The sequence below is a fragment of the Macaca thibetana genome, chromosome 11 (genome assembly GCF_024542745.1).
Source record: "Macaca thibetana thibetana isolate TM-01 chromosome 11, ASM2454274v1, whole genome shotgun sequence".
Taxonomy (NCBI): domain Eukaryota; kingdom Metazoa; phylum Chordata; class Mammalia; order Primates; family Cercopithecidae; genus Macaca; species Macaca thibetana.
This window is the reverse complement of record NC_065588.1, coordinates 46,584,660-46,600,610: the sequence shown is the minus strand read 5'-3', so window position 1 is coordinate 46,600,610 and position 15,951 is coordinate 46,584,660. Positions and strand designations below refer to the sequence as shown.

The 15,951-nt window shown below is 43.5% G+C and overlaps 1 protein-coding gene across 4 annotated transcripts in view; it reads left to right on the top strand.

Annotated features, from left to right (window-relative positions):
* The window catches only part of LIMA1 (LIM domain and actin binding 1), a 106,340-nt gene that overhangs the window by 41,858 nt on the left and 48,531 nt on the right, over positions 1-15,951 (top strand). For all 4 annotated transcript variants that reach the window (XM_050748657.1, XM_050748655.1, XM_050748654.1 and 1 more), the window contains exon 3: positions 9,871-9,916. In XM_050748657.1, coding sequence (XP_050604614.1) covers positions 9,871-9,916 — 46 coding nt within the window. The remainder of the gene's footprint in view (positions 1-9,870; positions 9,917-15,951) is intronic.

Genomic DNA, 15,951 nt, shown 5'->3' with positions numbered 1-15,951 from the left:
ACTTTTAAGGAATCTCTTAGACAGATATATAAGTGCAAGTGGGAAAAATATACATACAAGGACATTCACCAAAGCATTATTTGCAATGGTGAAAAACTGGAAACAATCCAAATGCCCATTAAAGGAATATGGGTGAATTAATTATAATGAAAAAGGATTGCCAAGATTACCAAACACTTCTGTGTTGCTAAATCAAAGGGATGTTTCTTGGTCTTTATCTTACATGAACTCTCACCACTTTTTCCCTCCCACATTTTTGCTTCTCTTGGCTTCTCTGGAAGTCTCATCATTTTCCTCCTCCCTCTCTGTCTCTTCCTTGTCAGTCTCTCTTATCATCTGTTCCGACTGCTGAAATGTTAGAGTCTCCAGGACTGAGTTCCAGGCATCTTCTCACACTACACACTCTTTGCAGATGTCATCTTCTCCTGTGGCTTTAATACAATCCGTGGGCACATAAGTCCTAAATGCGTACAACTAGCTCAGAGCTTTCTTCTGAGCTCTGGACACATGCATCTCATCACTGCTCCCACCAAATGGATGTTTTAGTTAACATGGCTAACATTGAACTCTTGATCTTCCCCGTTTCCAAATTTGCTCTTGCTTCACAATTCCGCGTCCCAGGAAGCATTACTTCCATTGACTCAGCTGCCAGAAACCTAGGAATCATTCTCTCTTCCCCGTCTCGTTACCACCCTACTGATTCTTCTTCGAAATGTATCTCAAATCTATTCACTTGTCTTTATCTCTAGCGCCATTATCTCTGCAGCCCAGCCAGTATTATCTCTCATTAATGCCACCTCCATTCTCAGCCCCTTCCAGTCCATTCTCCACACTCCAGAGCACTCTTTTAAAAACACGAATTGAATCAGTGACCATCCTACCTTTTTTTTTTTTTTTTGAGGCGGAGTCTCGCTCTGTTGCCCAGGCTGGGGTGCAGTGGCCGCATCTCAGCTCACTGCAAGCTCCGCCTCCCGGGTTCACGCCATTCTCCTGCCTCAGCCTCCGGAGTAGCTGGGACTACAGGCGCCCGCCACCTCGCCCGGCTAGTTTTTTGTATTTCTTAGTAGAGACGGGGTTTCACCGTGTTAGCCAGGATGGTCTCGATCTCCTGACCTCGTGAGCCACCCGTCTCGGCCTCCCAAAGTGCTGGGATTACAGGCTTGAGCCACCGCGCCCGGCCATCCTACCATTAAATTCAAAGTCCTCAGCATGACCTGCATGGCCCACCCCTGCTTCCCGCCTCATCGCCTGCCCTTTCGCCTCTCAGCGAGCTTCTGCCACACTAGAGTTCTTTGTGTACCTTATACACATGAGACACTTTCTTGCCTTGAGGCCTTTGCGCATGGTGTTTTTCTGTTCCTGGAATGCTTTCCTCCCTTGTTTTTGTCTGGCTAACTTCATCTGGTCAAACTTCACGTCTCAGCCTACAGCCTACACGTTTCAGCGAGGCGCTCCTTTTAAAAATTATTTTATTTTATTTTATTTTATTTTGAGATAGAGTCTCACTCTGTTGCCCAGGCTGGAGTGCAGTGGCACCATCAGGGGTCATTGCATCCTCAAATTCCTGGGCTCAGGTCATCCTCCCACCTCAGCCCCCTAAGTAACTGGGACTACAGGCGCATGCCACCAAGCCCTGCTAATTTGTTTTTTGTTTTTTGTTTTGTAGAGATGGGGTCTCGGCACGTTGCCCAGGCTGTTCTCAAACTCCCAGGCTCAAACGATTGGCCTGCCTTGGCCTCCCAAAGGGCTGGGATCACAGGCTTGAGCCATCGTACTTGTCCATTTGTTTTTAACTGACAAATCATAATTTTACATATTTATGGGGTCCAATGAGATAGTTTTTTGTTTGTTTTTTGAGACAGAGTCTTGCTTTATCACCCAGGCTGGAGTACAGTGGTGCTATCTTAGTTCACTGCAACTTCCACTTCCCAGGTTCAAGCGATCCTCCCCCCTCAGTCTCCCGAGTAGCCGAAACTACAGGTGCACACCAACATGCCTGGTGGCTAGTTTTTGTGTTTTTAATAGAGACAGGGTTTCTCCATGTTGCCCAGGCCAGTCTTGAACTCCTGGCCTCAAGTGATCCACTCGCCTCAGCCTCCCAAAGTGCTGGGATTACAGGCATGAACTACCACATCTGGCCAATGTGATGTTTTAATACATGAATACATTGTGGAATGATCAAATCAGGCTAATTAACATAAGTGAGGCTTTCCTTGATTCCCTCTTCCTTTCTCAATTGTGTTCCTTTGTTATTTAATAACACCCTGTTCTTTTTTTTTTTCCAAAGGACTTACCACTGTGTATGTGTGTATGTGTGTGTATGTATATTTGTGTGCTTCTGTTTTTAGTGTCTAAACTGTAAGCGTCTGAGAGCAGATATTATGTCTGTTTTGGTTATTTCTTTCATTACTTTTTCTCTAGTGCTTGGAACATAGTAGACAGCAATAAGTATTTCTTGAATGAAAATGTCAGCTTCTCTGAATTTCTCTCTGAAATGGAGAAAGGGAGAAGCAGAATAGTATGTATTACATTATCTCATTTTTGTTACTTTAAAACTCAAATATGAGTTGCAAATATTTTCTCCCACTCCATGGGACATTTTTACTTTGTTCTTTTTTTTTTCTTCATGAGACAGAGCCTCACTCTGTCGCCCAGGCTGGAGGGCAGTGGTGCAATCTTGGCTCACTGCAACCTCCACCTCCCAGGTTCAAGCGATTCTCCTGCCTCAGCCTCCTCAGTAGCTGGAGTTACAGGTGCCCACCACCACATCCAGATAATTGTTGTATTTTTAGTAGAGATGGGGTTTCACCATGTTGGCCAGGCTGGTCTTGAACTCCTGACCTCAAGTGATCCACCCACCTCGGCCTCTCAAAGTGCTGGGATTACAGTCATGAGCCACTGCACTCAGCCTGTTGATAGTGTTCTTTGATGCGCAAAAGTTTTTTTGTTTTTGTTTGTTTGTTTTGTTTTGTTTTTTGAGACACAGTCTTGCCCTGTTGCCAAGGCTAGAGTATAGTGGCACAATCTCGGCTCACTGCAACCTCCGCCTCCCGGGTTCAAATGATTCAGCAGCCTCAGCCTTCCGAGTAGCTGGGATTACAGGTGCCCACCACCATACCTGGCTAATTTTTGTATTTTTAGTAGCGACAAGGTTTCATCATGTTGGCCAGGCTGGTTTTGAACTCCTGACCTCACATGATCCGCCCACCTTGTCCTCCAAAGTGCTGAAATTACAGGCATGAGCCACTGCGCCAACCCTCAGAAAAGTTTTTAATTTTGTTGAAGTCTAGTTTATTTTTTCTTTTGTGCCTGTGCTTTTGGTGGTGTATTCCAATGAGGCATTACCAAATCTTGTAATGATGAGATGATCAAAAGATAATAAAAAAGTAAAATAAGATAAAAAAATAAGAAAAACAAAAATAAGAAAGAAAAACGACAAAAAATAAATTTCAAAAAATCATTGCCAAATCCAATGTCATGAGACTTTTTCCCTATGTTTCAACCAAGAGTTTTATAGTTTTAGCTTTTATAGTTAGGTCTTTGATCCATTTGACTTAATTTTTGTGTATGGTAGTCCAATTTCATTTTTTTGCACGTGGCTATCCGGTTTTCCCGGCACCATTTGTTGAAAAGATTTTCCTTTCCCCACTGGATGGTCTTGGCACCCTTGTCAAAAAATGATTTGACCATACATGTAACGGTTTATTTCTGGGCTGTGTGTTCTGTTCCATTGGTCTATAGCTGGTACCATACTGTTTTAACTGTGGTAAAATACACAGTATATAACATAAAATTTACCATTTTAACCGCTTTCTTTTTTTTTTTTTTTTTTTTTTTTGAGACCGAGTCTCACTCTGTTGCCCAGGCTGGAGTACGGTGGTGTGATCTCAGCTTACTGCAGCCTCCACCTCCCAGGTTCAAAGGATTCTCATGCCTCAGCCTCTCAAGTAGCTGGAACTACAGGCATGAGCCACCATGCCCAACTAATCTTTATATTTTTAGTAGAGACAGGGTTTCACCATGTTGGCCAGGCTGGTCTTGAACTCCCAACCTCAGGAGATCCACCCACCTTGGCCTCCCAAAGTGCTGAAATTATAGGCATGAGCCACTGCACCTGGCCAACCACTTTTAAGAATACGGTTCAGTGGCATTAAGTACATTCGTATTATTGTACGATCACTACCACCTTCCCTTTTCATTATACATATACATTGTAATTTACCACTCCTCTGCTAATGGACATTCAGGTTGTTCTAAGTCTTTTGCTGTTATATTTAATGCTATGATAAATAATCTAATATGAAACATTTTTTTAGTGTATTTGTAGGATAAATTCTGGGAGCAGAAAGAATTGGTAAATTATAACATTTGTGCTTTTATAATTTTGGCAAATATTAAAGAAGGCATAGACAAAATGCCTTCTATAAAGGTTTTACCAATTTACCTTCCCACCAACAATGTAAGACAGAACCTGTTTCCCCATACCTTCACCAATGTCCCATATTAGCCTTTTTTGTTTGTTTATTTGTTTGTTTTAAACAGAAGTTCGGTGGCATAGTCACAGCTCACTGCAGCCTCAAACTCCTGACCTCAAGCAGTCCTATCACCTCCACTTCCCAAAGCGCTGGGATTACAGGCATGAGCTACCCAACCCAACTGCATATTAGCTGTGTGCATTGTGTGTACGCACACGTGTGTGTGTGTGTGTGCGTGCATGCGTGTGTGTGTGTGTGATTTTAAGGAGCAGAGAGTGTTTATTAGGCAAGAAAGAAGGAAAAAGAAGCTTCCCCATACAGAGACAGAAGGAGAAGGACTTCAAGCCGAGAAAGGGAACCCCCTGCATATTAGCTTTTTAAGAAAATCTTTTCTGGCCGGATGCAGTGGCTCACGCCTGTAATCCCAGCACTTTGGGAGGCTGAGGCAGGCGGATCACCTGAGGTCAGGAGTTGGAGACCAGTCTGGCCAACATGGTGAAACCTTGTCTCTACTAAAAATATAAAAAAATTAGCTGGGTGTGGTGTTGCATACCTGTAATCCCAGCTACTTGGGAGGCTGAGGCAGGAGAATCACTTGAACCTGGGAGGCGGAGGTTGCAGTGAGCCGAGATCGCGCCACTACACTCCAGCCTGGGCGACAGAGTGAGACTCCATCTCAAAAAAAAAAAAAGAAAAAAGAAAATATTTTCCTATTTGATAGGTAAAATGTTCTTAGCATTGTTTGAATTTGCATTTTGAGGTTGAACATCTTTTCTGTTTAAGAGCCATGAGATGTTCTTTTTGTGAACTGTATGTTTTTGTTTTTGTTTTTTTGAGATGGAGTGTGGCTCTGTCACCCAGGCCGGAGTGCAGTGGTACAATCTTGGCTCACTGCGACCTCCACCTCCCGGGTTCAGGCGATTCTCGTGCCTCAATCTCTCTAGTAGCTGGAATTTCAGGTGCCTGCCATCACGCCCGGCTAATTTTTGTATGTTTAGTAGAGACAGGGTTTTGCCAGGTTGGTGGGGCTGGTTTCCAACTCCTGACCTCAGATGATCCGCCCACCTCCATCTCCCGAAGTGCTGGGATTACAGACGTGAGACACCGCACCCAGCCGTGAACTGTATGTTTATATCTGCCTTTTTATTTATTCAGTTGTCATTTCCCTGTTGATTAGTAGTTATTTATATTCTAGGGAAATTAAATTTTTGTCTGTAATATAAGTTGCAAATATATTTTCAGCTTGTCAATTGAATCATAGCAGTTCTAATCCCACTTTCTTCCTAGTTATGGTCAATGAAGTGCCAGAAATGTTTGGTAGTCCTTTTACCCTACCCTATTAGAAAGTTCTGCTCAATTGCAGAGCAACATCTACATGGTGACCGAGATGCTTGTTAATATCTGACTATTAAAATTAGACAGTGATAGGATTGGGGGCTGGGCATGGTGGCTCACACCTGTAATCCCATCACTTTGGGAGGCCAGGGCTGGTGGATCACTTGAGGTCAGGAGTTCGAGACCAGCCTGGCAAACTTGGTGAAACCCATCTCTACTAAAAAAACAAAAATTAGCTGGGCATGGCGGCGCATACCTGTAATCCCAGCTACTCAGGAGAATCACTCGATCACTCGAACCCGGGAGACAGAGGTTGCAGTGAGCCGAGATTACGCCACTATACTCCAGCCTAGGGGACTGAGCAGGACTCTTCAAAAAAAAAAAAAAAAAAAAACAGTGATGGAATTGGAAGACCCTTTATGTAATACTCTTTCTTGGCTGGGCATGGTGGCTCACGCCTGTAATTTCAACACTTTGAGAGACTGAGACAGGAGGATCACTTGAGCTCAGAAGTTTGAGACCAGCTCAGCTTGGGCAACATAGCACGACCCTATATCTACTAAAAAAATTTTTTTAAAGTTAGTCAGGTGTGATGGTAGATGTCTTTAGTTCCAGCTTCTTGCAAGGCTGAGGTGGGAGGATTGCTTGAGTCCTGGAGATCAAGGCTGTTTTTTTTGTTGTTTTTTTTTGGTTTTTGTTTTTTGTTTGTTTGTTTGTTTGTTTTGAGACAGGGTCTCACTCTGTAGCTCAGGCTAGAGTACAGTGGCGTGATCATAGCTCACTGCAGCCTCAACCTCCCTGGCTCAAGGAATCCTCCTATCTCAGCCTCCCAAGACACTGGGACTACAAGCGTGCACCACACCTAGCTAATTTTTGTATTTTTTGTAGAGACAGGGTTTTACTGTGTTACCCATCTGGTCTCGAACTTCTGGGTTCAAGTGATCAGCCCACCTCGGCCTCCCAAAGTACTGGGATTACAGGTGTGAGCTATGGCACCAGGCCTGAGGCTGCTTTTTTTCTTCCTCTCTTACCTCCTACTCCAAATGCCGCCTCGTGAATTCTGAAATTCTACCTTTAGGCAGAGGACAGTGCCCTTTGAACAGGGCCCTTTTCTGGGGTGGGGCTAACTGAGATCTGCTAATGCAGGCCCAAGGAGAGGCACACAATGGTGATTCTCTACGTGATGGTGCTGACTTCAGTGCATGACTCAGAGGCCTGGAGGAAGCCAGGTTAAGGTTGTTCTGGGGCCAGGCGTGGTGGCTCATGCCTGTAATCCCAGCACTTTGGGAGGCCAAGGCAAGCATATCTCTTGAGGCCAGGAGTTTGAGACAAGCCTGGTCAACATGGTGAAACCCTGTCTCTACTAAAAATGCAAAAATTAGCCAGGTGTGGTGGGGCATGCCTGTAATCCCAGCTACTCGGGAGGCCGGGGGGGGGGGATGAGAATCACTTGAATCTGGAAGCAGAGGTTGCAGTGAGCTGAGATCACACCACTGCACTCCAGCCTGGGTAACAGAGCAAGACTCTGTCTCAAAAAAAAAAGGTTGTTCTGGGTGGTCTGGAGATTTGTGCAGCTTGGACCTGCACAAATCTCTGGACCACTTAGCCTTTAAATGGAGAAAACCTGTTCCTCCTTGAAAAGGACTTTAATTTTTTTCTCAGAGGTCTTCCAATCCAAGTAATAAAAATGACAAAATGATAAAAGTAATAACAAATAATTATTTATGAAATCTAAGATGTCATCAACTATAGGCTGTGCCACTATTTTTGCATCTCTAAGAAAAAATGCTCATTAAACTGATCAGTGCTTATCACAAACTTTTCTCACATATCACTCTTGTGCATATGTAAAATAATTTTTCCTTAAATGCCAAGCATAATGTAATCTTTTAAAAGACATTTTAAAATGGCATTTAAAACATATAATAATAGCTGGGTGCAGTGGCTCAAGCCTATAATCCCAGCACTTTGGAAGGCTGAGGCAGGTGGATCACATGAGGTCAGGAGTTCGAGACCAGCCTGGCCAACATGGTGAAACCCTGTCTTTAGTAAAAAATACAAAAATTAGCCAGGCATGGTGGCACATGCCTGTAACCTTAGCTACTTGACAGGCTGGGGTAGGAGAATGCTTGAACCTGGGAGGCAGAGATTGCAGTGAGCTGAGATTGTGCCATTGCACTCCAGCTGGGCAACAAGAGCAAAAGTCCGCCTCAAACAAAACAAAACAAAACTATGTAGTACCATGAAATACTTTTAACTGAGTTAAAATGACAATGTCAATAACTTATACTAAATTCAACATGTACAGGCAATGTGACTATCAAGATTAGAACAATTGTAAGATATCAGAGGCATAAATATGGGAGGGGAAATGTATATATTGGAATTAATGCATTGCTGTATGGACTTAACTAATTTCAAAATGTTTTTACACATGTGATTACATTTAATCTTCCCAGCAATCCTGAAAGTAGATTGTAACTACTTTCTAGATAAGGAAACTGAGACTTAGAGAGATTAAGTCACTTGCCAGAGATCACAGTTAATAAGCAGCAAAACTGGGGCTTAAAGCCTGGACTTTCTGTTCTATGCAGTTATTTCAGCATTTGACCTTATCCACTGGGATCTTGCTGTTATATCAGAGCAGATGACTGGAATAGCTGCAGGAAGTGAGGTCTGCTCTGATTTACAGCTTCTTCTGATAGAGTTGATTAAAAGCAACTGCTGGCAGAAATAGGTATGCAGACTGTTTCTTTGGGTTTGCTTGCTTGTTTGTTTTGAGTCTTGCTCTGTCACCTGGGCTAGAGTGTAACGGCGTGATCTCAGCTCACTGCAACCTCCGCCTCCTGGGTTTGAGCGATTCTCGTGCTTCAGCTCCCCAGGTAGCTGGGATTATAGGTGTGCGTCACCATGCCTGGCTGATTTTTGTATTTTTAGTAGAGATAGGGTTTCACCATGCTGGCCAGGCTGGTCTTAAACTCCCGACCTCAGGTGATCCACCTGCCTCAGCCTCCCAAAGTGCTGGGATTACAGGTGTGAGCCACTTCACCCAGCCCAGAACTGGTTTTCTTAAAGATTGAAAGTGGCTAGGGGGCTGGGCCTGGTGGCTCACGCCTGTAATCCCAGCATTTGGGGAGGCCGAGGCCAACAGATCACTTAAGCTTAGGCGTTTGAGACCGGCCTGGTCAACATGGTGAAACCCTGTCTCTACGAAAAATACGAAAAATTAGCCAGGTGTGGTGGTGTGCACCTGTGGTCCCAGCTACTCAGGAGGATGAGGTGGTGGGATCACTTGAGCCCTGGAGGTGGAGGTTGCAGTGCGACAAGATCAAACTACTGAACTTCAGCCTGGGTGACAAAGAAATCCCATCTCAAAAAAAAAAAAAAAAAAAAAAAAGAAAAAAAGGAAGTGGCTGGGGTGATGGCTCACGCCTGTAATCTCAATACTTTAGGAGGCCGAAGCATGAGGATCACTTTAGCTCAGGAGTTTGAGACCAGCCTAGGCAACATGGCAAGACCCCATCTCTACAAAAATTTTTTAAAAACCAGGTGTGGTGGTGTTCACTTATATAGTCCCAGCTACTCAGGAGGCTGAGACAGGAAGTTCGCTTGAGCCTGGGAGGTCAAGGCTGCAGTGAACTATGATGAACCATGGTTGTACCACTGTATTCCAGCCTGAGCAACAGAGTAAGACCCTGTCTCAAAAAAAAAAAAAAAAAAAAAAAAAAGGCTGGGCACGCACTTTGGGAGGCCGAGGCGGGTGGATCACTTGAGGTCAGGAGTTCAAGACCAGCCTGGCCAACATGGTAACACCCCATCTCTACTAAAACTACAAAAATTAGCTGGGCATGGTGGTGGGTGCCTGTAATCCCAGCTGCTCTGGAGGCTGAGACAGGAGAATCACTTGAACCCGGGAGGTAGAAGTTGCAGTGAGCCGAGATCACACCACTGCACTGCAGCCTGGGCAACAAGAGTGAGACTTCATCTCAAAAAAAGATAAAAAATTGAAAGAGTAAAAATATGTTTAATTTGAGACATTCTTTCCCCCGCTTCTCTGAAGGTACCAGAAAGCAGCTGAAGAAACAAACATGGAGAAGAAGAGAACTGTAAGTATTCAGAAATTCCAGGGCACGTGGCACTTCTTGAGCAGAATTGTGTGGCCAAGCCACCTGCAGCCTCTGTGGGACTTGGGTTCTGTGTCAGCTGAGTGGACATTTGTGCCAGCTGGTGTGATCTGTGAGCCATTTGCTCAGGACAGCTTGATTCAGTGCAGGGAATCTTATTTTTTCACTGCGTTTCTCCTTTTGAACCACTTTTTCTTTCCTGTGTGGAGTGAAGGACAAGAGACCAAGTGCTTGCCTGAGGTTAGTAAAATGGCTTCTTCTCAAATGAGAACACAGGGTTTCCTAGGTAGTCTTCCTTTTTTCCACATCAGACAATCAGAACTTCTACATCTGTGCATTTAAATGGTAGTAGCTGTGCAGCTGTTCTCATCTTCTGGGTTTTTTGTTTAAAGCAAACTTCTTGACCCAATCTAGTCAGCAAGTTTCCTAGCTGCGGGATCTATCAAAGACAAAAACCTCCAGAATAAACTCTCTGCTTTTACCCGTTCTCTAGTCTCCGTGCTTGCTAATTTCCAGTGAGGCTGAACAATACATGTCTTTTGAAATTTTGCTTGATTTAATCTTGTGAGGAAGAAAACTCATATATTTGGGCCATAATTCCTTAATTTGGATGGCATTACAAAAACCTCCTCCTGGCAGTTTTCAGTGCCTAACCTATTTAAACTAGTGCATAATGTGTCCCTGTAAATTTGTTCTCTCTACGGCTGAGGTCCTTGACTTAATTTTCCTGTAATTAAAAAAAAGGATCTCCTCTGGTGCATTATAAGAAAAAACTACCATTACTTTACTCAACTGCTGATTTCTTCCCTCTTGCCTCTGTCTGTCCCCCCCTCACTTGCTCCTTTCTTTCTTCCTTCCCTTCACTCTCATCCATTTAACAAGTTTTCACTGAGCACCTACTACATGCCAAGCACAGACTACATCCCAGCCCTCGTGGAATTTACATTCTAGTGCAAAAGACAGACAATAAAGAAATTGTGTCAGTATGGCCAGGCATGGTGGCTCATGCCTATAATCCCAGCACTTTGGGAGCCCGAGGCAGGCAGATCACCTGAAGTTAGGAGTTGGGAGACCAGTCTGGCCAAGATGGTGAAACCTTGTCTCTACTAAAAATACAAAAATTAACTGAGTGTGGTGGCGCATGCCTGTAATCCCAGCTACTCTGGAGGCTGAGGCAGGAGAATCAATTGAACCCGAGAGGCAGAGATTGCAGTAAGCCGAGATCGCACCACTGCATTCTAGCCTGGGTGACAGAGTGAGACTCTGTCTCAAAAAAATTTTTTTTTAATTAAAAAAAGAAATTGTGTCAGTAGTGATTAGTGCTGTGGAACACCATGACGCAGGTAAGGAGGATAGAGTCTAGGGTGGTCAATGAAGGCCTGTGATGAGGAAATGTTTGAGCAGAGATTTGAGGACATGAGCCAGGGAGAAGAGTCAGGCAGAAGGAACCACTTGTGCGAATGTCCTCAGGCAAGAATGGTCTTGGTGTGTTTGAGGAATACAAAGAGAAAGGTCAAATGGTGTCATTGTAAAGACCTGGGCTTTAACTCTGAATGCAAGGAGGCCTTTGGAGAGGGTTTATATGCAAAGGAGTAATGTGGTCTGACTTAAATTTTTAAAAAGAAGGAAGAGAAGGCTCTAATCCCAGCACTTTAGGAGGCCAAGGTGGGAGGATCGCTTGAGGCCAGGAGTTCAAGACTAGCCTGGGCAACCTAGCGAGACCCTGTCTCTCTATTTTTTAAATGTAAAAAAATGGAAGAGAATGTAGAGGAACAATAATGGCAGAAGCATGGAGACCAATTAAGAGACAATTATAATGATTTAGGCCAGGTATACTATGGTTTGGACTAGAGTAGTAGCAGTATAGGTGTTGAGAAGTGGTCAGCATGTATGTTGAAGGTAGAGAGAAATAAGAATCAAGAATGGCAGCAGTGGCTCTGCCACAGTGGCTTGTGTCTGTAATCCCAGAACTTTGGGAGGTCAAGGCAGGAGGATCACTTGAGGTGAGGAATTCAAGACCAGCCTGGGCAATATAGCAGACCCCATCTCTATTATAAAAAAATAAATAAATAAAAGAATAGCAACAATGTTTTTGGCCGAAACACAATTAAATTAAAATACCGTTAATTGAGACGGGGAAGACTACAGTAAAAGCAGATTTAGAGAGGAAGAAATAGTAGAAGCTCAGTTTTGCAAATGTAAACTGTAACATGTTTTATTAAGACATCCAAATGGAAATGTCAGTAGCAACTTGGATACTATATAAAAATCTGGAATTGGAATAGATGCCTGCTGCGGATAACATGGACGCATGTCAAAGTGTCAGTGGTACTTAAAGCTATGAGGTGCATGAGATGAGCTAGGAGGTGAGTGTAGACAGAGAAGTGGTCTCATGACTTAGCTCAGGGGTACCTTGGCGTTTAAAGGTTGGAGATATAAGGAGTAACTAGCAGAGGAAACAAGTGCCAGAAGCCAAGTGAAGAAAGTGTTTCTAGAAGGGGAGTTAACATAATCAAACACACAGATAAGCTGAGAACTGACCATCAGATTTGGCAACATGAAGGTCACTGGTCATCTCGTGTTGTTTGGGAGTGGTGGAATAGAGGCCTCAATTGGACTAGGTTCAAGACAGTGGGATGAGAGAAGTTGACGCCATGAGTATAGACAGTCATCATGGAGCATCTCTTATGTTCCAGCTCCTGAAGACACAAGAAGCATGAGATGTATTCTCTGCCTCCAAGAGACTGTTTAGAATTTGGAAAATAGAATTACAATCCAGGTGTGATAAGTACCATATCAAATAAATAGAGTGGGCTGGGGGAGAATTTAGGAGGGACCTGAACTGTGCTACATCTAGGAAGGCTTCCCAGAAGAGGCAGTGCCTGACTCAACCCTAAAGGACCAAGAGGAATTAGCTAAGCAGAGGCGACAGGGAGCGGCAGAGGCTTTATGTTCTAGACGGAGGAAGCAGCACATGCACAGCATGAAGGCATAAGAGAACAGGCCTACTTGACAGATGAAAAGATGATTGTCGCATTCACCAAGATAGAGAGTTCAAGAAAAGAAACAGGTTAGAGAATGAGGAATGAAGGGAAGAAAGGGAAGACTTCAGGCCGGGTGCAGTGGCTTACATCTGTAATCCTGGCACTTTGGGAGGCTGAGGCGGATGGATCACCTGAGGTCAGGAGTTCGAGACCAGCTTGGCCAACATGGTGAAACCCCATCTCTACTAAAAATACAAAAAAATTAGCCAGGCGTGGTAGTGCACGCCTATAATTCCAGCTACTCGGGAGACTGAGGCAGGAGAATAGCTTGAACCCAGGAGGCAGAGGCTGTGGTGAGCCAAGATTGCACTACTGTACTGGGTGACAGAGCAAGACTCCATCTCAAAAAAAGAAAAAAAAAGAAGAAAGAAAGAAAAAGAAAAAAAAAAGGGACGACTTCAACCTTAATCAAGGAGGAGTTTAGGATGCCTCTAGCACTTCCAGGTAGAATTGGTAGAAAAGGAGAGATATCTGTCTAGAGATAAGTTCTATAACTCTGTCTATATAGATACATAGTATATAGATCTATCTACATATTTGTTGATGTTATAATCTATATGGTGGGTGAAATCAGGATGGATAACATCATATGCAGAGAATATGTAATGTAAGCAAAACAGAGGACCTAAGACAAAAACGCCGAGGTACCCCACCATATAAGGGAGGGACAGAGGAGGGGAAACCTGTAAAAAAAAAAAAAAAAAAGAAAAGAAAAGAAAAGAAAAAGAATAACTAATTCATGAAACTGAGTTTGAGTAGTGGCCAGATAAATGAGAATAAATCTTTTTTTTTTTTTTTTTTTTTTTGAGATGGAGTCTTGCTCTTTCGCCAGGCTGGAGGGCAGTGGCATGATCTTGGCTCACTGCAACCTCTGCCTCCTGGGTTCAAGCAATTCTCCTGCCTCAGCCTCCCAAGTAGCTGGGACTACAGGCGCACGCCACCATGCCCACCTAATTTTTGTATTTTTAGTAGAGACAGGGTTTCACCATGTTGGCCAGGATGGTCTCGATCTCTTGACTTCGTGATCCGCCCACCTTGGCCTCCCAAAGTGCTGGGATTACAGACGTGAGCCACTGCGCCCAATGAAATCTTTTTTTCATTATTGTTTTTTTCTACACCCTTCTTGCGTCTCAAAATGGGAAGAAATCTAAGAAAAAGGGGTATCACAGAAAAGTTGGAAGCAATTTTTACAAGGGAGAGTGGTCAGTAATGTCAAATGCTATAGTGAGATCAAATAAAGCAGAAGCCTCCAGTGCATTTAGCAGTTGAGGTAAGTGGACGTGTATAGGTATTTAAAGAAGAGGACGGGCATGGTGGCTCACACCTGTGATCCCCACACTTTGGGAGGCTGAGGTGGGAGGATCACTTGAGCCTGGGAGTTTGAGCCTGGGCAACATAGTGAGACCCCTCCCTGTAAAAATTTTAAAAATTTAGCTGGACGTGGTGGCATGGGCCTGTGGTCCCAGATACTTGGGAGGCAGAGGTGGGAGGATCGCTTGAGCCCAGGAGGTCAAGGCTGCAGTGAGCCGTGATCATGCCACTGCACTCTAGCATGGGCAATAGAGCAAGACCTTGTCTCAAAAATAAATAAATAAATAAATAAATAAATAAAATAGATAACAAAGAAGTAGCTATGTGAAAAAATACTTAGCCTCACTGATGATCAGATAAATGTAAATTAAAGTAATAATGAGATATAAATTGTAATCTAAATAGCTGGCAAATAATTTTGAACAATACAGATATTAATCAGTAGGGGAATGGTAATTGCATATAGAGTATAATATACTATATGGTTGTTAAGATTTTGGCCAGGCATGGTGGCTTACACCTGTAATCCCAGCACTTTGGGAGGCCAAGGCAGGCAGATCACCTGAGGGAGGTCAGGACCAGCCTGGCCAACATGGTGAAATCCTGTCTCTACTAATAATACAAAAATTAGCCGGCATGGTAGTACATTCCTGTAAGTCCAGCTGTTTGAGAGGCTGAGGTAAGAGAATTGCTGCAACCTGGGAGGCAGAGGTTGCAGTGAACCGAGATCGTGCCACTACACTGTAGCCTGGGTGACAGAGCGAGACTCCATCTCAAAAAAAAAAAAAAAAAAGATTGAAGATTTTATGTATGGGCATGAAAAGACATCAAAAGCACATTAAGTGATTAAATGCAAAGTGTAGAACAGTAAGTGCAGTATGATTTTGTACAAAAAATACATATAGTGTACAAAATAGAAAAGAATGAGAACATATATATCATATAAACTGTTAGGAGTGGGTATCTAGTTTGGGAAAGGTGGGGAGTCAAGTAGGGAAAATGGCATGTATTGTAGCATCTATTCATGTCATGTACATATTTCTATATTGATTGAGAGTTTTCCCCCCAATAAGTTATTACTTTTATAATTGAGAAAATAAATTAAAAATAAGATAATGTTATGAACATATTAAAGAGACAGTTGGGGCTGAGCGCAGTGGCTCATGCCTGTAATCCCAGCACATCAGGAGGCTGAGGCGGGCAGATCACCCGAGGTCGGGAGTTCAAAACCAGCCTGGCCAACATGAAGAAACCCCATCTCTACTAAAAATACAACATTAGCCAGGCATGGTGGTACATGCCTGTAATCCCAGCTACTTGGGAGACTGAGGCATGAGAATTGCTTTAACCCGGTAGGCGGAGGTTGCAGTGAGCCAAAATCACGCCGTTGCACTTCAGCCTGTGCAACAAGAGCGAAACTCCATCTCAAAAAAATATATGTATATATATATTTAGCCAGGCATGCTGACATACACCTATAGTCCTAGCTACTCAGAAGGCTGAGGTGGGAGGATCACTTGAGCCCAGGAAGTCAAACAGCTGCAGTGAGCTATGATTATGCCACTGCATTTCAGCCTGCGTGACAAAGTGAGACCCTGTCTCTAAAAAAATGAAAATAAAATGGGATCATGCTGTCTTATAATTTGCTTTCTTCATTCAAAA